This window comes from Pseudonaja textilis, chromosome 14 (genome assembly GCF_049901715.1).
Source record: "Pseudonaja textilis isolate UNSWEBS1 chromosome 14, rPseTex1.2, whole genome shotgun sequence".
Lineage (NCBI taxonomy): Eukaryota > Metazoa > Chordata > Lepidosauria > Squamata > Elapidae > Pseudonaja > Pseudonaja textilis.
The window spans coordinates 8305659-8331766 of NC_142003.1; the positions used below are offsets into that span (position 1 = coordinate 8305659).

At 43.0% G+C, this 26108-nt stretch overlaps 1 protein-coding gene across 1 annotated transcript; it reads right to left on the reverse strand.

The window, feature by feature from the left end:
- Nucleotides 1–266: 266 nt before the first annotated feature.
- Nucleotides 267–15350, reverse strand: ATP6V0C (ATPase H+ transporting V0 subunit c). Its single transcript, XM_026704192.2, has 3 exons — nucleotides 14966–15350; nucleotides 3792–3975; nucleotides 267–1186 (listed from the first exon to the last, which is right to left on the reverse strand). The coding sequence occupies exons 1-3, from the start codon at nucleotides 15042–15044 to the stop codon at nucleotides 979–981; spliced, it is 471 nt and encodes a 156-aa protein (XP_026559977.1). The 5' UTR covers nucleotides 15045–15350; the 3' UTR covers nucleotides 267–978.
- Nucleotides 15351–26108: the final 10758 nt, after the last annotated feature.

The window sequence follows — 26108 nt, forward strand, 5'->3', positions numbered from 1 at the left end:
TTCACACAATCTGTTCCTGCCCCATACATTCAAGGCTAAAACTAACCCAAGTTTTCCCAGCTCTGACATTTCTGGTTTCATAAAAGCTGGGCCACTTCCCTCCCTCCCATTTGTTAGCAAGCTCCAGGCATTTCCCAAGCTCATGCTGGAGGAGGGGGATTTAGTGGTGATATGGGGAGGAGAAGGCTGTGCTGGATGGCACCGGGGTTTGGAAACCCTGCCTCCTCTCAAGGCAACTCACAACAAGACACACCGTGCAACCATGATACAGTGGAGGAATTGTTTTTTATTACCTGGAAACGTATTACTGCAAAATCCAACATTGGCTGCACAACTTTTGGATGCCAGAGCGTACAGTTTTTACTATTTGGGAACACAGGAGTGTCTCAGACATTTTTGCTGTTATCTGTATAAACACAAACAGTCTCACACTCCGATACCAGGACACGACAGCAATCATTGAGAATCAAATTACATCCAAGGATTTCTCTGCACTTAACAGTTAACCCCACAGTGTAGTAATCTATGCATGAGATTAATATATATATATATAATTGTGTGTGTGTGTGTGTGTGTGTGTAGAGAGAGAGAGAGCATGGAAAATTGAAAACTCTTGTTCCATTATGTATGAACATGTCAAGTCTTATAAATAAAACATCCAATGAAGAGAGAGAGGGGGAAAATTAGCGTTTTCTAGTTTATATTTATACATAAAGGACTCTAAATGGCAAAAATGGATGGAAAAACAGCAAAGGGGCTTCCCCGCAAGCCTTGTGTGAAAAGGCTTGTGGCAGGCCCTCGTTGCTTTTCATATCGAAGTACACAGAGGACAGACAAGTCACATACATTGCGCAAATTTACAAGAGATCAACTACCAAAACTGATGACAACTGTACACATTGTGGAGAGACTGTTTTTTTTTTTTCAAATTCTGGAACTTTTTAAGTTTGTTTTGTTTTCCATCACACTCTGCAGCGGTTACCCTTTTGTGGAAAGGATGAGGCCAACGATGAGGCCATACAGCCCCAAGACTTCGGCAAAGATCAAGATCAGGATCATGCCCACAAATAACCTCGGCTGCTGCGCCGTCCCCCGGACACCTGCGTCACCCACGATGCCAATGGCAAAGCCGGCAGCCAAACCACTGAGGCCTACACTCAATCCAGCGCCCAACTGGAGGAAGCTCCTGCAAGGAAGGGAAGGGAAAGGAAGACAAGCTGAATGGCACGTTGGAAACAACCCACCTCAATCCGTGAAAACCGACTGTTTTCTGGAGGAGAAGAGGAAGAATCTGATTTTCCTCTCTAGAAGTCAATTTCCTCCAGCCTTGGTGCTTTCCAACAAGATCTTGGGAGAGCAGCCTCGAGTTACAGAAGATTCGGTTGAAAAAAAAAAAAAAAAAAAAAAGGACCCAGCTCAGAACACCTTTTACTAAAATCTGGGCTGCTTTCACCAAGGCCAGCCTAAAACTTTCCTGCAGAGTGGGCTCATATTTACCCTCCTGTAACAAAAAAAAAAGATGCTAGTAATTAAGAGCATCTCACATCTACGCAACTGTGTTTAACAGAACGCAGGGTTCTGCGATGATGCAGCGCTCCCAATTATGAAGAACTACATGGCAAGAAGATTATTGACAGAATATTCAAAACCCCTTAAAGAGCAAACAACGAAGCAAGACACATTTTGGAGATTGTCACAGCAGGATAAATTTCATAAATGTTAGGACTCTCTGCTGAACTTACATCATGGTTATTTATTTGTTAGTTCCTCGGCAAACTAGTTGCCAATGCATTGCTACTTTGGATTTGCTTCTGCTAGAAGAGTTTTTATACCATTGGCCAAGTCTCATTTGTCAAGAATAAAACATTTTGTTCCTTCAACTTCTTGGCAAGCTATCTTTAGCTTTCCTCTAATGATGCTACCAACCATCGGGTCTTGCACCCATGTTCTTTTTTCCCCCTCAGCCTTTCTAATTAATCTTAGTTTTTCTAAGACGGAAAGCTACTGTACGCAATACAGTTATTCCTGAAAGGACAGACATGAGTGGGTTCCCCTTGTCAACTACAGCCACTCATGAAAATTTAAAGCTGGTTGTGTTTCAGCCCATTTTAAGCACACCTGGAAACTTCTGGGCATGTCTAACATAGCAGCGGGAGGATTAGCTTACCAACATGTTTCAATTAAGCATCTCTGAATAATTAAAAAGCATTGCATTGGATACCAGTTATTTTGTTTTAAAGGATTTTGCTTCATGAATGAAAGAAGCAAGGAAAGACACCAGCCAGAGTGAGCCAAGAGTCAGTTCTCTCTGGAAATAAATGCAGGTTTTGATACCCCAAAAGGTGACTTAAGAGTCTTTCTAGTGGGATGGACCCCTTGTTTGTCATATTGCACCATTTTAGGAACACAACACCCAATGCTGTACTGGTAGTCCTTGACTTATAACCACAATTGGGACTAGAATTTCAGCCACTAAGCAAGGCAGTTAGATGCCTGATTTCACCACTTTTGCCATGATTAAGCGAATCACCAGTCATTAAGTGAATCTGGATTTCCCCCATTGACCCATGCTGATTACAAGCTGCCCGGGGTGGGACTTTGCAACCACTGTAAATATATGCTGGTTGCCAAGCACCCAATGTTGATCGCATGCCTGTGGGGAGAATGCAAGCGTCATACGTGCGAGGACCAATCGGAGGTCACTTTTTTGTGTGTGGCTTGGAACAGTTGCTAAACGAATGGTCATAAGCTGAGGACTACCTGAAGATATGGCACTGGGAATCTACCAGCTTCCACATGAAGGATTACCTCCTGGGAAAATCCGATTATGGGGCATGATGGCTGGAGCTATGCCAAGTTGCCTTTTAGTTTGGTCCCTAGTTTTCTATCACAGAACTTGGGTTTCCTGCCTACAGTTGAGCCAATTAACACCAAGACATCACCTGGGCTGTAGGATTCCAATGCTGGGTTTAGTCAAGGCAGGTATGGCCCAGTGCACTACAAAAAGGATGCAGACTTTTGTTGGCTCACTATGGCCTTTTGAATGAGCAAAACATCCACTCTAAGTGGTTTCAAGACCAGGACGATTACAAGTTTAATTTACACTGGTTTTTTTTTTTAAAAAAACCTGTGATTCTCCCTTAGAATACTCTTTTTCATTACATGGAACATTACAATTTGATTACCATTTTTGGAAACTCTGGAGAAAGCACCAGAATCTTTTAAGGGCAACTTATCGTCCTATTCTACAGAAATACAACTGAAATCACAAGTCTTTTATTAAATACTATAGCATTGACAATGATCCTAACCTCCGCCTATTTCTGTTCCATTAAAAAACCAAAACCTTTATGGACCTCAAGTTCCAAAATAAATAGTGCTAATGTAAATAATAAATACTTTAAATAAATAAATTTGGGGCACTGCAGTGTTTCTCAACTATGGCAACTTTTAAGTCATGAGGACTTCAATTCCCAGAATTCCCCAGCCAGCAAAACAAAGCTGGATGGGGGAATTCTGGGAGTTGGAAGTCCACATGACTTAAAGTTGCCAAGGTTGAGAAACATTGGTGTACAGCATTCATTTTCCCTAAGAGCTGCTCCTCTCATAGCAAACATCAAAGGCCTGAGGAATGTTGATTCTGCACCCTGTTCCTTCTGGTGTGCAATTTCTGATCAGCATTTCCCTTCTTGTAGAGCAGAGAATGGAATTCAGTTGGATGCTTTCCATTGAGAGTCAGATCCCTAAGCCTGCAAGGGACCTCTGCAGCCCTGCTTCGCCGAGAAACTTACTTGAATAGCGACATGTTATACGCGACAGAGCTGGAAATCAGGACAGCCACTACCAAGCCATAGATCGCTATGATACCCGCCATGACCACAGGAATGATGGACTTCATGATCAGCTCTGGCCTCATGACTGACATGGCAGCTATGCCTGTGCCGCTCTTCGCTGTGCCGTAGGCGGCGCCCAAGGCTGCAAGAGAGAAAAGTCACAGGGTGAGTCCTACCAAAAGGCCCAATTTTTGTCATGCAAGTTTCAGACTAAGACTTTAATCCAGGGCTGTCAAACCCCAGGCCCACGGGATGAGTCACACGCTGGCCACGCCCCTGCCTGGTTTAGCAAAGGGGGAAAACAGTCCCGATACGTCATGTGATGCTGCAGTGACGTGAGTTGGACACCCCTGCTCTAATTGAACACTAAGGCGTCTGCTCAGGTAAGTGTCCCTTTTTAAAACCATGCCTAATAATTTATATGAACACATCTATGCTTGAAATTTCCATCCATCTAATCTTTTTGTGACCACCTCAATCGATGACTCTGAGCAGCTAGAAGTTCATCCTAAGGACAGCGTATTATCGCCTTCTAGGTAACAAGCTTAGTCCAGTAAATATTCCGTTACTGTTTGATGAAGGTACGGATGCAACTTTTCCCCTTTTGTTTTACAAAGGTTAAGAGTTTGCAATGAGCAAGGTGGGAAGGATTTTGTCACGTAGGGAAGTGAAGCTGGGATTTTGTTTTATTTTTTGATCCTGGGGGACGCTAGGAATTTCCGTGATATTAAATGTATATTTTACACAACACTCAGACCCCATTTTCCCATTTCCAAAAGCAATAAACTAATTACTATACTTTTAAGAAATTCTGGTCAGGGCTGCAGAAATGATCCTCTCCCTGTTTCATTCACCGAGAAACAGCATAATTTTGAAATATGTTACTAGTATTAGATCAACTCACTCTTTTTCCAATACAAAAAAAAAGGAAAGCAATGTCATTGCATGGGAAAGGTGCAGAAATTTGCCTCCTTACATAACCAACTCAACCTGCTGAGCTTGTTTTCTCCACCTTCAATGAGTCAAAGACTACCCAAGCACAAGCCAAGGAGGACATCTTGTGTGTCCCAACCTCATCCATCCACAACATTTAGCAATAGCGCTCAGACTTATATACCGCTTCATGGTGCTTTCCAGCTCTTTCTAAGCGGTTTACAGAGTCAGCATCTTGCCCCATTCTGGATCCTCATTTTACCCACCTCGGAAAGATGGAAGGCTGAGTCGACCTCAGAACTGAATTGCTGGCAGTGGGCAGAGTTAGCCTGCAATACTGCATTGCGCCACCACAGCTCATTTCAAGAAAAAGTGTGTGATCTAACACCATCCTTCACTGTGGCTCTCAAAATGCCAGTTTTGATTTTAGAGGCTGAAATTCGGCGGTCATAAACAAGAAAGACAGAAGAGGTAGAACTGGGACAGCAAAAAGCCACCTTCCTGCTGTTGCCCAGGTAGGTTAGCCATGATCAAAATTAACAAGGATCCCAGCTTTTCCTCAAGATTTAAGAGCAGATACTATTATGACAAATATTTGCTCCTGGGAGAAAAAAAACTCACAGCAAATACTTAGCAGGGCACTATGAGGGTTTGCCAGGAGAGATGTTATGTGCCCCTTCGTCTCCTCCATCCCTTCCCTGCAGTTAAATTCTTCACTAAAAACAATAGAAATGAGCTGAATCCCTTGCTGTGCGAGTGGCTATGGGACACCCTGCACCAGGGGGGCATTTTGCTTGTAAGCATGCCAGGACCACAGTGTGCAAAAACTTTGGATCAGGGGACTGTACAATGGCTACCCTCCCAAATTAGCCATAAGCTATTGTTCTCCATCTTTGGGAGGTGAGGTGGGGGAGAAGAAAGGAGGAGGAAGGGCAAAGTGTCCTGTCTGGGGTTCTTAAACTCTTTGTTCACTCTCTTAGTACCTGACCGTTCTGAGGATTCTCTGCGGATGAGACTGTGCTACAGAAACCGGACTGAAAGCAGGGACATAAACGAATTGCTAAAAGCATGTGATTCTATTCATGCTTGTTTTCTAGAAATTTATTGCAGAACACAGTCTGTTATCTTCTGCTCTGCTGCATAAACAGTCCAAAGTCTGAAAGTTGAAAGTTCTCGGTAGCAAAGCTGTTAGTTTGTCTGTTGGTCAGCTTTTACTAATGTCTTTAGTCCTGAGCTAGTCCTTGACTTAGCCACCAGTACGTTTACACCTTCCAGGTTCCTAGGACGAGGCTACTCTTTCTAAAATCAAAGCCCATCAGAAATAGCAAAACATTAAGCAAAATTGCTTCTAACGCAGCTGTTCTGGAAACATAATTCTAAATACAGGATCCACTGCCTTTAGATTTCGAAGCCAGCAGCCCTCTTAGGCCCTATCACCTGAGGATATCTGATACCTGAGGACTCGTAACAAGCTAAAAAGGAATTTTTAACTCTATGCCCAGCAAAACCAGGTGACCTGCATTTGCTAAACCAATTTTTTCTTGGCTATGTAGCTGCTCAGATAAATCATATGTGGTCTATGTCTACAAAAGATACTGGACAGTTGAAACCGCTTCCTTGTTTCTATGAGCATCACATGGAACTCCACCCATACCCTTTTCAATTCCGAACTGAAAGCAAGAACTACATTTCCAGCTTAACTGAATCTGTTTTTGTTTTTATAGAAGACCAAGTATACACAAATAATTTTGATTGTTCCTTTCTGAGGAACTATCACGGGGGTATCCATCTGATGATGCCTTGTCTAGATAAATGCCAAGTGAATAGCTATGGATCAAGGGACAAAACAAATCGATCACTTTAATCCAATGGAGACTTAATCCTAGAAAATCTCCTATATCCATATTTCACAAGTACCATAAAATACTTTAAACGGTGGCAGGGATCAGTTTTCATTTCCTATGAATGACTCTTGGGCACATATAACATCCTCAAGTATTCCTCCAAATAAAAATGGCACTAGAGGTTGGCACTGCCACTTCACCTTCCCTTCTTTTTTAATAGGCACTGCAGGAAAAACACTGAGGGTATCATCCTGGGGAATAGAGATCTAACCTCACTGGTGATCATTATATCCAGCTTATGAGAGATAAAATATGTCTTAACCCTCACTCAAACAAGTAGCTACTTGTCATTAATTCAAAACTAAAAACTCACTTATGGATAACAACTAGTAACAAGAACAAGTGAAGTCCAAGACATTTGATATATAGCACATATGAGCATTAAGTCCCAATGAAGCTTGCAAATTCTTGCATAACTGTAGTGGAAAGTTGAACAGTTTCTCTTCACAAAACCTGATTTTAGATCTTATAGTTTGACAACATTCTTAAAAACTATTTTCCCCTTGATGCATTGTATTTTGTGAAACAATCATTGTTTATTTAGCCAATCAGATTTGGTTGATTACAGTGGGATTAACACAAAAAAGTGATTTAGTTATTTATTTTAAAAGGTGGCTGAGGTCCAGAGAGCTACTTTTAAGATCTCCTCAAAAGTTTTAGTATGCCTGGTAAGATTTTGCTTTTTCAGCCTGTGAATAAAATGTTATCCCCTATCTCAAATTCGCATTGCTCTACACAGTGGTCAAGCCCTCTTTAAGCATGAGGAACTACAGATAGGCCTATCAACTAATGACATTTAAATCTCAGTGATATTAAAAGTCATTCCTCTGAATGGTTAGGATTGTTTGATATGATAGATGGACCCTGTATTCAGCTGTCAGATAGAAAAGGAGTAGTTTTATATTCATTTCTTAAAATTATAGGAAAACTATTGAGCACCCTCAATAAAGGCCAATTGCAGCAAATAGTAGAGCAAGATATGTCAAAGATTTTAGCTGCATTTCAAGCATTCACTTGACAAATTTAGAACACAACTTAATTTCCACTTCCCGATTTCAGATGCAAAGCAGCACTGGTTAAAATGCCCAAATGACACCTGCAAGCTTTGCGAGCTGTTAAATAAAACATACAATACATTAATACATAGGGAAGAAAAAAAGAGTTCCTGTTGGTGAATTGGTAGAGGGAAAAATCAGTTTTGGAAGTTGACTCAAACGCTTTCAAATCATGACAGAAAACTATTTTGCCAAGCTCCAGAAAGCTACCATATGACTGAGGGACCACAATTTCACACAAAAGGCCAAAGCGATCTCAAACCATTGTTTCAAGTCACTAAAGAGTATATTTCACAAGTGATATTCTAGCAGGGATCAAGTTTGGGCTATTTGTGAAGCTTTCACGGGCTACCTTAAGAAATTCGCATCTTCTGGTTGAGCAGGAGCGAAAGAGGCCTCCATCCTTAACGTTACAGAGACACCAGATCAAAGAGTAATCTATTTTCACTAAAAAAAATGGACATGGCTAAGCCTGTTCAGTGGCACAAGGTGGCATGCAAAAAGCAATTTATTTCCCAGTTGTCACACAGCAGACAGAAAAACTGTGAATCAGAAAGCCACAGGCAGTTTTAAGAACGATATCTTAAGCACACACCTGATTTTTCAATCCTACAGGAAAGGGCAGCACATATCCCATCACTAGCTGTATTTATTCCTTCTATTCAAATTGTAACCAGTCTGCATTCTTTTTAAAGAGGGACATTACATATTTTTTTCCCCTTTGAAACTGGCGATTCAGTAACATTTTTCCAAATGTTGCCCTACAGTCCTATGGAGTACTGTTTCAATTTGCATATTAATCTGGGAAGTGCTACGATAGACAGCACGTATAATTGCGGATTGAATGAACTGTGGTCTTCATACTATATTGCCAGCCATGGCAGAATTTCAGCAGGAATTTAAAGAAGGGGAATAAACTACCTGTTCGAAAACTGCCGCTTAAGCTGTTCATTTTTTTTTTTTTACTACGGTGTGCAAGAAAAATAGAAAAACTTCAACAGGAAATATAAAACAAGAAAACAACAACAAAACCTTGTTGTAATTCATATTTTAAAAGGACACTTTTCAGCAGTTGAGTCTTTGCACAAATTGTAACATTTTAAAAAAACAATAAAGTACCATGCTGTGTTCTCAGAACAATACCGGTTTCATTCAAATGGCTGACAAGCATGAAAGATGTAGAATTTCAGCCATTATGGTGACTCTGCCTAAGAGTACTGAAAACCAAGACAATAATGGCTTATTTCAGATATGAAATGAATCAGGGTTTATCTTTTTCCATGATCCAGTAGTTTAAGTCAGCATGTTCTTGCTCAGAAGCTGCCACGATATTTCCATCAGGTTTGAGGGACACTCATTGGAAAAATATAGGCAACGGAACTGTAATGCCATCTCTACTGAAAGTCAGTGGCCCAAAAATAAATTGGTTATCAGGCTTTATAATTCTCAGATTCAAATACAAGCAAGCTTATTCTTTGGTCACATAAAGAGATGGGCCTAACCCCAACACAACTGTGTTTATGGGCCCATATTCTCCATCTTTAGCTTACATCACTTCCGCGTAGGGTTGTCCAACAAGCAAGTTACTATGATACACAGAGCATTAAGAAACCATTAGGTTACTACTTATTGCTCTTTATTAGTGTCTTTGATCTCTTATGTAGCATTTCTTTTACCAAGTACAATCCTGTTTAACAAAATGCCTCCAGTATTAATAAATCTGATATAGTAAAACCTTACATACAGTATTATACTTTTAAGATGTCAAAAGATCCAATGGCATCCATGCTTCAACGTATTAACGCAAATGTCCCTCTGAACTCTGTAGAAACGCTCAAACAGAAGAGTGGTGACTATTTATAGGCAAGTGATCGGCTTCATATAGCATGTTAAGCCATACGTGTTTAAACATGTTTCTTGAACATTATTCCCAAACATCGGTCTGAAAGGAAATCTTGATTGAATTTTCCCCCCTTGAGGCAAGTTTCCTTCATAGGATTGCATATCTGAGAAAAGGCAATTCAAACTACAGAGACCGTCTTTATCTGCTCAAATACAGAATTCATGCGCTTTATGATTGTACCCCACCCAGACAATGCTAACTAGAAATGTAGGCTATTGGTGGGGGAGAGAGAGAGAGAGAGCTTAACAACCAACCCATATTTCCAAGAATATTTTTTTGCTCCTTGTAGCACTATATTAAATACTAATTCTTTTTCATCACATATACAATTTAAAACAATTTAGAATTGTTTTTAAATACATCTTAGTTCTAAAAGCAAAGGGCACTCCTGCTGTTATTCTCAGCAACTATTTTTTTCCAAAAATGATACTTTGAACAAAATGATAATCAAGTCAGAATAGGGGAATTTGACTAGATATATATTTAACAGAATAGATTCTACTAAGTTTTACTGATTTTCTCAGCCATCTGATTCCTAAAGATTCTGCTTTCATCAACCATCTTCCCATAGCTACCTGTTTCTAAGATACCGATTCTGAAGAAATGTTGACAGCCAACAGTTAAATGAGGCAGTTTTGTAACACAGGATGATGGCTGGGGTCATACATTCCCTGAAGGTATAATTCTTTTAAACCAGGTTTGTGGATTGAACTATAGCTGGCTGAATTCACGCATTTTTAAAAAGTAATATTTCCCTGGTTAGATATATGCCATGAAGTAAACCACATGATGGGCCTAATGCAGTATACAGATCTAGTCAATTTACTGATAAGCTGACATATAATCCAAAACGGAAAACAATAGCTTTGCACTGGCGGTTCACACACAGAAATGGCACTAATAATCACAAAATTTTGCAGATCAGAAGCTAGGATGAGCCTAGTTTCCCAATATCTAACATTCTAAAGCAGAGAGACAAAAGCCACGATAGCTAAAAATGATTCCAAGGCATACGAATTATCCCAGGCACGTGTATTTTCCAAACTGCCTTTCTGTACAGAAAGTCACCTTAATCACAACTGCTAAAATTGATGACACAATCACTATTTTGTGATAGGGATGAACATTCTAATACCTGCCCTAAAATAAGCAAGCTGCAATTAAAACCAAAGGACCAATTTCAAATGCACTCTTGCTCATATGAGATGGACCCACCAAATCTGTGGCTCCCAATTCCTCCACTCTGCCAATGTTTTATTCTACGTACTGTACCGTCATAAATCATGGTTTGTAAGCCAAAATGCTTCAGTTCGTACGACAAAGGTGAAACCAAAAGCACCATCTTTGGCTTAGCAGTGGGTTGTTCAAACCTGGCAACTTTTAAGATTTGTGGACTTCCAAAGTCTTAAAAGTTGCCAAGTTTGGAGATCCCGACTCAGCATGATGTATAACTTCCTCATGCCATTTCAAGAACCATGTGTAGTGAAACCTAATGGGGATTATGGCCATTTTACTCCTTGGAAATTTGTCACCATTTCCTTCTGCAATGTGAAACCTGTTAGAATTAGCCATGTTACAAGGAAAAATTAAATTACTCCCTGGCATTTGACCATCCTGGCATATAATCTAATGAAAGGGGAAAAAATACCACATTATCCCTTGAGGATAGAGATCGATCTCCACTGTTGATCACCTGAAGGTCATCAGTGAATCCCTCACATTAGCTAGGGGTAACTAGAATGGTTTCTACGAGATGTTTACTATCATCAGAAATTAGCGTGTATAGGACAAAGGAGGCTGTTTATACAACACAATTTCTGCATTCAGCCTGCTTGCACAGAACAGAGCTTGGATCTGCTAACAGCAATCTAGGCTTCAATGAGTCACTAAGATCTATAATACACGACTACATTTTCTCTTCCTTATGGCCCTCCAAGGCAGAACTCAATGCCATTCTTACCTACCTTATTCACACCTCAAAATTCTCATATCGGGATGCCTGCCACAAGCAGATTAACTTCTGGCCTGTTAGTGTGAAGTGATTAGCAAGCTGAGCATCCGGAACTTGGAAATACTAAGAGTTGCTCAACACAAGCTGAATCAGGAAAAGATTGCAACAGTAGATACAACGAATGACGGGTAGCCCTCTACTTAGTTTGTTTAGTGACCATTTGAAGTTAGAATGGCACTGAAAAAAGTGACTTATGACCATTTTTCACACTTATGACTGTTGCAGCATACCTGGGGTCAAAATTTGGACACTTGTCAATTGGCTCATATTTACGACAGCTGCAGTGTCCTGGGGTCATGCGATCACCTTTTGAGACCTTCTAACAAGCAAATTCAATGGGGAAGCCAGGTTAACAACCATGTTACTAACTTAACTGTGGTGATTCAGTTAACTGAGACAAGATAGGTTTTAAAAAGGGGCAAAATTCACTCAACGGCCAACCTGCTTAACAGAAATGTTTGGCTCAATTGTGGTAGTAAGTCAAGGAAGGACTAACTACACTCCATTGTGCATTATATCATATGCATACAACTATCTCCTTGGATAGAGTCCACTTTCCGCTACAGTAAAAAATTAAAAAGTATTTTGTATTTCTGCATTGAGGGTTTTCTGAGGGTGGAGGGGCAGCACCAGAGTCTAGTAGTAGACAGATGTTCTAAGTCTTTAGAAATGGCATCAGTATGAATAGCCTGTCCCCTTGGGGGCAGGCCCAATGGTTTCAGTTCAAAGATGCAAGCTGCTGCTATCAAATCATTAGTGATGATCGTAAACTGCAAAAGTCAACCTGAGGTTTTACTGCTTTGCAAATTTCCATTAACAATTAAGTCACATGAAAAAGGCAGCAAAAAGGCTTAAAGAAGTTACGTGGCAAAAATAGACCTGGAAGTTTAAAGCTGGCTCTTTTTTCACCCCTTTTTTCAATTCCTACAAGATCAATTAAGCTGGTTTGAACTGCGGTGGCAAACACAAAAGACCGCATGGTTCCAATGAGGGCAGCTCAAGTTCTCATTTCCATTCAGTCACAATGAATGCCTCAAGCTAGCCAGTCTCACAACTAAATTTATCCCAACACCCCTACAGAGGAAAGAGAAATAAAAAAATTATATTCAAAGATGATTTGAATGCACAGTAATCTTTGCAGGAAAAGAGATTCTCCAGAGAAGATACCAATAATTGAATTTTATCTAAGATGTAACAAAAAAAGTACAAAGTGACAAGTTAGGCACAATTTGTACAGTATCTTCAAAATGAAAAAGCTACAAGGTCTTCAATTAAATCTAAGGGAAAGTATATTTCAGAAGACTGCCATGTAAGTATTCATTTTAAGAGAACTGTGTGAATTTTGTATTAATACTGACAATCTGGCATATTGTGGTTTGAGCTTAGCGTGGCACTATCAACCCAGCCAAATCTGGTTTAATAAAACTAAGGTTAAACTGGCTTAGCAGGATAGATGAAGGCCGCCACTGGGAGGTTTCTTTATCCGAAGCAATAATTTAAAACTGTGTCCACCAATCCCTGTTATAACACAGCACATAATTGTAACGTTATCGCAACCCATCTGGAAGATGACAAGACCAGAAAGGCTTCAAGGAAATTTATAGATTGTGCACCAACAGTTGCAACATTCTCATTATCCTAAAAAACTAAGATGTGACTCTTCTGGATTAACCCCCAGTTTCGTACAATGAAGGCAGCATAAAGGTAGAAGTGAAGCTGCAAGAGCAGTAAGGCTACCAGTTTCATTTTATCAGCCGCTTAGGATTATTTCATCAAGCAGGCACAAGATCAAGACTGAATTTCACAGTATTCTTCCAATATCTGCAAGCTTCAGTCGCACAAAAGCCTGGCGGCCTACTTTGGGCTATATCTCAGTTCTGAGAAGCCAGCCTTCAGCAGATAAGCTCACAAGGAACGAAGGAGATAAGGCTAGGAAAAACCCTACTTTGTAGCTTCTCCTTAATTTGGATATTAGTTTCTTTGCCCCCCTTGAAATCTCCCAGTCTTCCCAAGATGCCAGAAAGCCAGGCGAGCTGCATGGGGCAGTAATGTTCGAGAGGAGGTCAGGGCGCATTGCAAGCTTAGCTGAAATCATGGATGTGGGGAAGCAGCAGAGGCTTTTAAACATCTCTCTCTTCCCCCTCCCAGTCATATGGCCGGTCAGGGTTCCTCCATCAGCTGGTGTTATGACATCACCCCATTTCTCCCCCCCTCACCTTCTGTCGCCTTTTCCCAAAGCAGCCTATCTCCTTTTCTTCCATGTCTCCCTTCCCCTTCAAATTCCACGGATGAGCCAACCAAAAAGAGCAAAGGACCCTCCTCAAAATACCTCCCCCCCTTTCTTCCCTCCCTCCGAGAAGGCAGGACGGTTCTGGCTCCAGCCAGACTGGTGTTCCACCCTTCACCTGGGCAGGAACATCTCTGCAGCCACTTGAGGCCAGCCAGCTGCTTAATGGAGGGTGGGTTTTTTTTGGGGGAGGAAAGAGAGGCAAGATCCTTTCCCTCTTTTTACACTGGAGGAAAAAAAAAAAGCAATCGGATGTCACACAGATGCTGCCAGCCCAGTGGCACTGAAAGGGGGGAGAAAGCTTCTTAAAAAAATATTGATCAAACATTAAAAGGCATCTACCCTCCAAGCCCAAGGCACCCAATGGGGGTGGGGGGTGGGAGAAACCTGTCTGTCTATTCCCCCCCTCCTGCAGGGGGGGGGCTTCCAAAGCGAGGGTGGGGTGGGAGAGGAATCTACTGGATCCTTCCAAGCAGGGTGGGGCTCCCCCAAGCAGCGGAGGCAGAGAGAGAAAAGACGACATTGCCAAAAGCCACTTTGCCCTTCCCAATGCGCCAACCTCACCACCAGGACGGCGGGGCTGGGTGGCATTTCCCGACAATGGCACGACGACTTCTTCTTTTTTTTGGGTGGGGGGAAAGGAAAGAGAAAGCAAGGATTCTTTTTTTTTTAAAAAAGATCAAAGCAGCCTTCCCCAGCGGGGAGCCAGATTCCAGCTCCCATCCTCCCCAGCCTGGCAGCCTGCCACCCCCTGCTTGGGGGAGGCTTATAGACGAGCCTTCACGCCTGCAGCCCCCTCCCCGGTTTTTTTTAAAAGCTATATCTTTCCTCCTCCCTGCCCTCCTTTGGAGACCCTCCCCAATTCAAAGGGCTAGAAGCGCCCCCCCCTTAGAAAGCCCGGTGGGTGGTGCGAGGGGGCAAGGCCTGCAGATGGAGGGGGGGGTCCCCGACCCCATGGTAACAGCCACCCCACCCCACCCCACCCCATTTTCCTTCCCTGTCCCCCTCCCCTCTAAGGTGTGCTGCCGGGGGGCCTCACCGCTGAAGATCATGGCGGCCGAGGCGCCCATGACGGCGAAGAAGGGGGAGTACTCGGGGCCGGCCGGAGCATTGACCATGGTGGAACCGGGTGAGGGGCGAGGAAGAGGACGACGACGACGACGACGGTGGTGGTGGTGGTGGTTGCTGCTGCTGCTGCTGCGACGCCGCCGCGGTCGGGGAACCTGAGGGGGGGGAAAGGAGGGGGGTTGCTGCTGACACTGCTCGGCTTCTCTTCCGCGCTTTCGCTGCGCCGCCCGGGAACGAGGCAAGATGGCGGGGCGGCGTCAGCGGCCTGGGCGGTGGTGTCGACACGACGATAGTCCTGCGCGGACGGTCCTCCGCTGCGCCCGCCGCTGGCTCTAAATACCCAGCCGCCGCAGAACAAAATGGCGGTGGAGCCCTGCGTCACGTGGCCCGCCGCTGGCTCCGCCCCTCCTCCTCCTCCTCCTCCGCCCCCTCCCGCTCATACTGCTTTCCCTTCTCTTCCGCTTCTCGGCTGGGTTTTTTTTTTTTTTTAAACATGGAATATACCAAAGTGAGGTTTGGGGTGGGGGAACACGTCTTTGGAAAACGGAGACAGCCGTTTTGAAAGCGCAGAGGGCGGTTTTTCTTACGCTTATATCGTGTAAAGGAAGGAAGGGGTTTTATTGGGCTGTCGTCCGAGCGATGAAATGGAGCGCGGAAGATCGGAGGGGGACGGGACTTGGCCTTCTGGGCTCCCCTTCGCTACGACGGGGGTGGTTTTCACCCCGACAAGGCTCGTCGGATCTAGTCTGAACGCGCTTGAGGATTTTCCCCCCCATCCTGATGAGCGTGATTCAGCGCTGATTAGCATAAGGGGCGGAGCCAGTGAGAGAAGGGCGGTCCTCTTTCTGTTCCTCTTCTGTTTTTTTGCAAAACTGGCTGGATAATCCGGATATATCAATCGGGATTTAATCGGCAGTAAATCAAGATTAGCATTTATATGATTCGTTTCTCTTGGAGCAACTATAGGAGGAAGATTCTGCAAGCAACTTCCTGGCACCCTGTTATCTTCCAGATGTTATTTGGGCTACAGTTCCCCAGAAGCCCCCAGCCTGAACATCTGGGTTAAGGAAAAGACTGATTTAAAAAAGTTAAACCTATTTACTGTGTCAGGAGCACAGGGTGGGGTTTTGCTTCGTTATATTTCCAAATGAACAATGCAACAAAATGTGAGGCCCTAAAACACTCCCAGGCAGGTTGCAATTCTACACAAAGCATGGCAATCTTTAAATAAATAGAGCCTGTCAAAGAAGGTCCTTGATTGGACTGTTGGTTGGAATGTATGATGGCCTTGGAGAAAGTGACTTGTGACCCATTCTTCCAGTTACCACCTTGCACCACCTAATGGTTACGTGTTGCAATTCAGCTGCTTGCAACTGTTTGAAAGGCTGGAAAATGCCTTTCTTCTGAGGGCTCGATTTTCCAGCTGGGAGAACTCCGGTGCAAGGACACAGACAACTGCTTGGAAGCTGGTTTATTTTTCAGGAAGGCAAGAGATAGCAAGAAGTCTGCATTCCTGGGGCTAGCCATCTTTGTATAATAAACCCCTGATTTTTATACCTTTTCTCCTTTTGTGTGTGTGTGCTTGTGTTTGTATTTCTTAATGTTTTAAATCCTGTCAGGGGTTGTCTTCATTTCCGCCAGAGGGTAAACTCCGCGGGGTGGTTTGATTGGATTATCAGTTTCATCCTAATGTTTTCTTATATTTGTTTTGTGGCAATCTCCTGTCTGCTATGGAATTTATTTTGTGTCTTTTGTCTATTTGTTTTGCTGATTTGGCATGATCTGTTGTTTGTAAGGGATTTCTTTTTCTTGTTTCCCTAGCTTTCTTAATTACTTGGCTTTTGTCTAGGGGGCTTCTTTCAATACCTTTTATTAAATCTCTTTTCCTATGCAAGTTTGTTTTATGGCTGGCCTGATGTTCCCTTTGGGCTTTTCCTGCTTGGGTGTCACCACTGTCCTCATGAAGTTCCCTTTCCACACAACCAAATTGCATTTATGATGGTTGGAGGGTCTTGCAGTGGCTAATCACAATTTGTAATCTTCCCAGCTGACAAACAAAGTTAACTGGGGAAGTTGGACTTCCAGAATAGAATAGAATAGAATAGAATAGAATAGAATAGAATAGAATAGAATAGAATAGAATAGAATAGAATTCTTTATTGGCCAAATGTGATTGGACAGACAAGGAATTTGTCTTTGGTGCATATGCTTTCCATGTACATACAAAGAAAAAAAATACATTAATCAAGAATCATAAGATACAACACCTAATAGATTACTAAATAAGCAATCAAATCATACTAGGAAACAAACAATATATGCATTTGTAAAGATACAAGCAACAAGGTTATAGTCATAAGTGATAAAAATGGTTCTGGGAACTGAAGTCCACATACATTAAAGCATACTGGCCAGGGAATTCTGGGAACTGAAGTCCATAAATGTTAAAGCACCCTAACTAGGGAAGTCTGGGAATTGCAGTCCATGCCTCTTGTATAGGGATGGGCAATTAATTTTCTCCAGGGATCACATAAAAAATTGGGCCTCTTGTTGGGGCAGGCTGAATAGTGCTGCAAAGGTATCTAGGCATGAATACATCCACATACGTAAATTTTAAAAAATGTTGCTTTCAAAATAAAAGCAATCCTTGCATGCTGGACAGGGACAGCCAAAGAATCAGATGTGGCCTGGCTGGGGAATTCTGGGAATGGATGTCCACACATGTGAAAGCCTTCTGGCTGGGGAATTCTGGGAGTTGAAGTCCAGACCTCTTAAAGTAGAGAAACACTAAAACCCCGGGGTTACATTGGTATTTACATGGCATTAATTAATATACCCCTTTTTGGTTGATTATCTTGCGGTTCAAATTTGGTGCTTGGCATCTCAGCATTCAAATTCCCCAGTTCTGTGGATTGGCTTTACAATAAAACTGGAAGAGATGCCTTCCTTGCTTTATTATTTCTGTATCTCCCTTTTCCATTTTGTATCCGCTACAGATTTTTCCTCTGGCTCTCCTGCTGCGAGAGCTCCCATCTATCCTTAATCCATCACTGGAAGCAGGCAAGCTGCTTTTAATACTGAGCGGATGGTATGTGACCATTCTGTAGTGTAATTGGTGGATCATTTGGACTCACTGCATGAGAGACAGACTGTGCCAAATGCTGGCAGTGGGGGTAGGGGGGTAACCTCTTTTGGATTGTTTAACGTAAAGTACGACGTCGAGGCGAGGCGCTTGCAAAGCAATGCTTCCGAACCATTGCTCTGTGCTTCCTTTACATGTGCTAAAGAGAAGTGTTAACATGGACATATGTTATCTCTCTATTGTGACCTGGATTGCCCCCATTACATAGACGAAGGTTTCTCAATCTTATCAATTTTAAGAGGCGTGGACTTCAATCCCCAGAATTCCCAAGCATACTGGCCAGGGAATTCTGGGCATTGAAGTCCACACACCATAAAGTGGCCGAGAGTGAGAAATACTGCTGTCCTTCATAATAGAAGCAGCAGCATCTTAAATCGTCATTCTTTCTAAACAAGCAAACAATGATTCGGGAATAAGGAATAAACAGAGGCTGGGAAATCTCAGAATTGTCCACAATTGCTCTTTGCTTTCTTTCCAGGCTGATTGAAGGGCATTTAAAGGTTATCAGAGGTTTTCTCACAAGAAAAGAAGTAATGGGTGTGTGGAGACAGGATTTTTTGCAAACATTCCTGATGAGATTTGGATTATTTTAAGAGTAGAGCCCTGTATTTCTTCAATACAGAAAGATAGTTCTCATACTGCCGAGATCTGCTCCATTTTTTATTACTCCAGTTGGTGTAAGACTGGTATTTCACTGAAAGATTGACATGACGTAGAAGCGCAGAAGTTAGATAAAAGAGTAGTTATGTTATTGGCACAATTCATTTTTCTTTTCACCGTTCGTAATTATTTTTCAGGTTTAACACTACTGAATGTCGATTGTTTTTATGCACGGCCATATTCCTTCGCTCAGAGTCTTGATGTAGAACACCCAAAGTTGTTTAGAGGGGGCCGTTCTATGGGTTCTGTCAAATAAATACATGATTTCAATCACGGGGGAGAACCAAGAATAATTGGCTAAAAGGTCAATGGAAATAGGTTGTTTTCGAACCTATGTCATGCGATGTCCCAATTTTTCCGAGCAAACTTTCAGACTTGTGAACTTTGCCAACATAAAGCACAATTTAGTTATTGATGTCCCACCTTTATGATTTTTTTACAAACAACTCAAGGCAGCAACCATATCCAACACACCTTCCTCCTCCTATTTTCCCCACAACAATAACCCTGTGAGGTGAATTGGGCTAAGAGAGATTACCTCAAGGTCAACTTTCATGCCTATAGGGCAGGACCAGGAAATGATGGGATTTTGACTTATATGTTTAAAAATCCTAATATCCGTAGAATCCAAATATCAGGGTTTTGTTTAGTAGAGCTTGAGACTGTGGATTTCTTTTGATACTCAAATGCTCATGATTCCTTAGTCATATCTGTGGAGGTTCTGAGCAAAGAGCTTGACAATGTCTAAGAGATATTCAAGCAAACTATCTTGTTCAATCTTGGAGGTTTCCCTCTTTAAAGCAAGCAAACAAACAAATGGATTAAAGCAAGATTTCCTGATCTGCTGTCCTTCAAATGCATGGGAAAATCCAGTGCAGTGTTTCTACAGTTGGTTTTAAAAACCCGTGGTATGAACGCTAGAGCAATCTGATATGGGGACAAATCTGATGTAATACTAAAACATCTGGAATTGCCATATGTTTCTATTTCCAGCCGTTTAAAAGCATGTTAGAAGATTGAGATAGTTCTCTATTAATATTGCCTGGGTCCCTTCTTTCTTCAGTTCCAGTTCATTATTGTCACTAGGATTTTATTAATTTTTGTTTTTTTACCGGATACTCACTATATTATGGTTCATCGCATGGCCAGCCAGATGTTCATATTAGATTTGGCGTTTTTCTTATTTTGACGGTTGGTTGCACAGTCAGCCAGATATTTTAGATATTTGGATTTGGCATTTTTGTCCACCTATCGAGTCCTTCCCAAGGACCTGGGATAGGCAGATGTGGCTGTTTGATGGTGTTAAAGATATCGTTGCAAGATGTGAGCTGTTCCAAGTCCAGGCGCCTTTTTTTGCAATTGACGGGCTGTGATTTTTGTCAACAATTATTATTTTCTCCTTGGTTCATTACCTGGGAGTTGTTACATTTGATCAGGGCTGCCAGGTTGCACAATGGTTTTGTTAGAGCAGCATAGCAAATGGTAGAAGGGTCAATTCCAAACCTCTTGCTGTAATCCCAGCACAATTCAGCTGCTGCTGTTGATGCATTGAGGGGGAGGGAAGAGGATGAAGTACTTGGATGAGAATCTTGTGAAACGAGCTGTGCAGTACTACACATTTTTTCCTTTTTGCCTGTTGCATTTGTCGGCTCTGATTTCTCAGCAGCAAACAGACTGCACAGCTCATCTTTCTAGCTGCTTCCTCATTCTGCTACCCAAAGATTTGGTTTTTTTCTGAAATCACATGAGCCTTCCTTGAATAAACTCAAATTAGGGCCAGCAGGCTTCCCTCTTTATAAATCCTTCCCTAGGCTATAATTTGGAGGCTTATGCAAATCTTAGTTCTAATCTTGGAGTCCTAGTAGACACTTAAATATGAGCCAGCTGTGTGCTGCAGTTACCCAAAAAGCCAACACAGTTCTAGGCTGCATCAACAGAGGGATAGAATCAAGATCACGTGAAGTGTTAATACTACTTTATGAGGCCTTGGTAAGGCCATATGCAGCGGCTCAGTGGCTAAGACACTGAGCTTGTCAATCAGAAAGGTCAGCAGTTCAGCGGTTTGAATCCCTAGCGCCACAAAACAGAGTGAGCTCCCATTCCTTGTCCCAGCTTCTACCAACCTAGCAGTTCGAAAGCACGTAAAAAATGCAAGTAGAAAAATAGGGACCACCTTTGGTAGGAAGGTAACAGCATTCTGTGCACCTTCGGTTTTTAGCCATGCCGGCCACATGACCACGGAGACGTCTTCGGACAGCGCTGGCTCTTCAGCTTTGTAATGGAGATGAGCACCGCCTCCTAGAGCCGGAAATGACTAGCACGGATGTGCGAGGGGAACCCTTTACTTAAGAGTAGACCACACACTTGGAATATTGCATCCAGTTTTGGTTGCCACAATATAAAAAAAGATGTTGAAACTCTGGAAAGAGCGCAGAGAAGATTAGTGGGCTGGAGGCTAAAATCTACGAAGAACAGTTTGCAGGAACTGGGTACGTCTAGTCGAATGAAAAGAAGGACTAGGGGTAACATGATAGCCATCTTCCAATATTTGAGGGGCTGCCACAAAAAAAAGAGGGGGTCCATTTGTCTGAAATGGCATAGGATTTCCTACTTGAGCAGGGAGTTGGATTAGGAGACTCCCAAGGTCTCTTCCGGCTTCTGTTCTTCTATTATTCTGGGTCAACCTATGTTTCCAAAGCACCTGAAAGCAAGACAAGAAACAAGGGATGGAAACTAATCAAAGAGAGGAGCAACCTGGAATTATGGAGAGAAACTTCCTAACAGGGAAGACAATCAACCAACGGAACAGAAGTTGCCCTCAGAAGTTGTGGGAGCGCCATCACTTGAGACTTTCAAGAAGAGACTTGGACTGCCATTTGTCAGAAATGGTGTAGGTTTCCTGCTTGGGCAGGGGGGTTGGACTAGATGACCTATGAGATCCCTTCCAACTCTGATTATCTGTTCTCAAAACCATCACAAGCTCTGGATGTGGGTTGGGCTGAGAGAAAACATGACGGGCCCAAAGTTTTCAGTTTTCATGGGTGAGGCTGGACTTGGATCTGGCTGTTTCCAGTCCTTCCTCAACCCCTGAACCTCTCCCTCACGCTGGACTGGTTGTCCAGCAGCAATCCCGGATGAGTGTGCTTGTTGGAGCTTCTTACCGCGAGGAACAAAACAGCGCCGAGGTTTACAGTAGAAACACTGCACAGCGCATTCCAATAAAGTTGATCTGGGTGGCACCCAGCAACCAGCCGTCATCCAGGAGACCATAGTGTGGCACAAGGCACGGAGTGTATTCTTCCATCAGGGCTGGATAGAGTTGATAGGGTAAACATGGGACGTGCCCATCGGGGGTGGGCTTCAAAATTGTTCTGCCTGGTTGCTGGGTGGGCATGGCCATGGCGGGCGTGGCCTAATTGGCCTCCTGCATCACGGCAGGGGAGGGGGCTTTATGCCCTCCCCAGGTTCCAGAGGCTTTTCTTGAGCCTCTGGGAGGGGAGGGGCAGGATTGGAGCGGGATTTGGGGGGGTCTCTGAACTGCTCCAGAACCTCTCCCGAACCCCTGCGAGCCCCCGGCAGCCTATCCCTGATACCCATCCATGCACAGCAATGGGTGATAGCTGCAGCTGCAGAAATTCCTGCCTTCTACACTGGATCCTCCGTACAGTTTAGTCCTCGACTTATGGCTACAATTGGGACCAGAATTTCCATAGCTAAGCGATCCTCTTTTGCGACCTTCCGCCAAGCCAAGCCAGCTAGGGAAGCCAAGATTCGCTTCACAACTGCCTTGATGAACGACGACGGTGGCAAGAAAGATCGTAAAACGGGGCATATCTTACCGAACAAAATTCAACTCTCGCTTAGCAACATAAATGTTCGGCTCCATTGTGGCTGTAATTTAAACCAAGGACTACCTATATTTCACCAGAGCCTATTCGTATCGAGTCATGTTTATCTGGATTTCTAATTATTTTTTTCTCCCCAGGGCAGAGAGAGAGATGAGGGCAGAGCAAGCTAAATGAACAATCCCAGCAAGTTTGGCCTGAGCAAAACCAGTTATGAATCTCAGTGGGATTAAACAGAGAAAACCAGCTCTTTATCCCACTTGGAACACCTCTTGCTGTGAATTGGGAGTGGATTATAGATAATCAGAGTTGGAAGGGACCTCGTAGGTCATCTAGTCCAACCCACCATCCAATCGGGAGACCCTACACCATTTCTGACCAATCTCTTCTTGAAGGTCTCAAGTGATGATGCTCCCACAACTTCTGAGGGCAAGTTGTTCCATGGGTTGATTGTTCTCACTGTCAGAAAGTTTCTCCTTATTTCCAGGTTAAATCTCTCCTTGTTCAGTTTCCATCCATTATTCCTTGTCTGGCCTTCAGGTGTTTTAGAAAATAGCTTGTTTTAGCCTCCAGTCCCCTAATCCTCCTGGTTGCTCTTCTCTGCACTTTTTCTAGACTCTCAACATCTTTTTTATAATGTGGTGACCAAAACTGGATGCAGTACTCTATGTGTGGTCTTACTAAGGCTTTATAGAGTGGTATTAGTACCTCACTTGATCTCGATTGGATCCCTCTGTTAATGCAACTTAGGACCTGCTCCTTGGTCTAGAGTCCTAACAAAGATTTTACAACAAGCATGGAAATAATGGAATTCAGCCTCTGCAGGGTAGGGGATATATGAATATGTCTCTTTTCCAGACTTTTGCTGTGGATAGCTTTAGCATATCCATGAGCTGTCAGTTGTTGCTATGGTTATTTGCCGAGCTGAATCCAGCAATCACTCTTCCGAATCTCTCAGGGATGAGCTAACCAAGTCTACCTGTTGACTATTTGACCGCTTAAAGGTGGAAAATGCACGTAATAAAAATAAATAAATAAAATCAGGCGCGATTCACTTAAGAACCATCTTGCTTAGCAACAGAAATTCTGCTTCCCGTTGTGGTTGTACGCCGAGGACTATCTGGGTCTTCCTTCGGGTCAAATTCAAAAGAAGAGGATGGCCTGGGTTAAAACCAAAGTGTTATTATAACCCAGGACTCTCTTGCAGTGGTGGGATTCAGCCAGTTCGCACCAGTTTGGGAGAACTGGTTGTTAACTTTCTGAGCAGTTTGGTGAACTGGATGTTGGAAGAAATCATTAGGGCAGAGAGCCATTTGTAATTCTCGCTCTTCTAAATCACGTCGCGTTTACTTTTTTCCGCACTACGAATGACACTCGTCCATTCTCAACTCAAAGATTTAATCTCAAAAAACACTAGACATTTCGGGCCATGGATCTCCTGAAAGTCCGTTGGTAGGTGCAGGTTTCGAAGAGGAAACGCTGGCGAAAATTTCATCACAGAATCTTCCTAAGGAAACCCAAAGGCCTTATGTAGGGTTTATGGTTACATTCTTCTGGTTTTCAAAAGGCAAGTGGAACGCTCCAGAGATTGCTTCCACCAAAGCCTACAGTGTGGAAAGCCATCAAGCCAAGTTTGCCATGCAGGTACGTCCTCGAATTACGACCCCCCCGATTGAACCCCACGTTTCTGTTGCTGAGCAAGACAGTTGTTTAAGTGGGCTTGGCCGCCATTTTACAACTTTTCTTGCCACAGTTGTTACGCGAATCACTGCAGTGGTTAAATAATACAGCTGTGAGGCGAAGATGGCTTCCCCAGTGACTTTGTCGGAAGGCCACAAGAGGGAACCACATGACTCCAGGACCCTGCAACTGTCATAAATATGAGTCAGTTGCCATGCACCCGAATTTTGATCATGTGGCCATGGAGATGCTCCAACGGTTGTTAAGTGTGAAAAACGGCCATAAGTCACTTTTTTCCAGGGCCGTTGAAACTTTGAATGGCCACTAAATGAACTGTTGTCAGTCAAGGACTACTTGTATTCCTTCTCTTCCTGCCTGTATTCTTTTTGCAGCATTCAAGGAGAAACTAGTTTCCCTCTAAGATCAGGATTCAATTCAATGGTAGATTTCTTGTTATGATCCTTCTGTCCTCTTCTCACCCCCAAAAAAATCTGCTTTAAAACTTTGGCAGGTATGCGTTCCACTTTTCTACTCTGTACGAAACCTGATAATACATTCAGAGTGGAGCTGGCAGGAACCTTGGAGGTCTTCTAGTCCAACCCTTGGCTTAAGCAGAAGACCCTATACTAATTCAGGCAAGTGGCTATCCAGTCTCTTCTTAAAAACCTTCAGTGTTGGAGCACCCACTATTTCTGGTTGCAAGCTGTTCCTCTGGTTAATTGTTCTGTCAGGAAATTTCTCCTTAGTTCTAGCTTCTCTCCTTGATTAGTTTCCACCCATTGCTTCTTGTCCTGCCCTCAGGTGCTTTGGAGAAGAGCTTGACCCCCTCTTCTTTGGGGCAACCCCTCAAATACTGGAATACTGCTATCAGGTCATCCCTAATCCTTTTCTCTAGACTGGTCACACCTAGTTCCTGCAACTGTTCTTCAATGTGTTTTAATCTCCAAGCCTTTAATCATCTTAGTTGCTCTTCTCTGCAGTTTTTCCAAAGCCTCAACATCTTTTTCGTAATGTGGTGACCAAATCTGGATGCAGTATTCCAGGCGGAATGCCATAGCAGTGCGAGAATAGTGTGTGAATACGCCTTGGAAACCGCAAATAGAACTGCAAATTCCTTTCCTGCCAGTGTAAAAAACTGTGCATCATTTTTTTCACCTGCCTTCCTCACCGTCAGAGTTAACCCTGTCAAGATCACATGAAGAAGCCTTGGATAGCCAGAAATGACTCACCCTTGGTTACTAATTTCTAGAGGAGACAGATTGAAGTTAATGATTATTGTACTCTAGGCATGCTATTTTGCAGCCCAATGTACCTTCGCCTGGTACAGGTATTCCTCAACTTACGATCACAATTGAGACCAACGTTTCTGTTGCTAAGCGAGACAGCTGTTAAGTGAGTTTTGCCCCATTTTATGACTTTTCTCACCACAGTTGTTGAGTGAATCACCGCAGTTATTAAGTGAGTAACACAGTCGTTAAATGAATCTGGCTTTGGGAGATGACCAGGCTGAGCCTGAAGGAGGGGTCAAATGTGTTATAAGTCATGCCTGCAAGAGATCTTAGTCCAACCTACCTTGAATGCCTTTCTTATCTCCCACTCATTTCCCTTGACCGCTAGTTGGTCAGATTCTTGTAGAGAGCTCAAGCTTGCCATAAATCTTTGTCCTCATTTGAATTGTCTGAATCTCCTGATTTTCCTGGATCTTAACACTGGCTTCCCCACTGGTTTTGCTTGTCAGAAGATCTCAAAAGGTGATCTTATGACCTCAGGACACTGCAACCGTCATA

What these genes read in the sequence shown, in the direction of transcription:
- ATP6V0C (XM_026704192.2), bottom strand. Translation starts at nt 15,044, where the DNA reads ATGGTCAATGCTCCGGCCGGCCCCGAGTACTCCCCCTTCTTCGCCGTC. An exon ending in GGCCGCCATGATCTTCAGCG is followed by an intron (nt 3,976 to 14,965) that starts GTGAGGCCCCCC and finishes TCTCTCTTGCAG; the next exon opens with CCTTGGGCGCCGCCTACGGC. An exon ending in TATAACATGTCGCTATTCAA is followed by an intron (nt 1,187 to 3,791) that starts GTAAGTTTCTCG and finishes CCTTCCTTGCAG; the next exon opens with GAGCTTCCTCCAGTTGGGCG.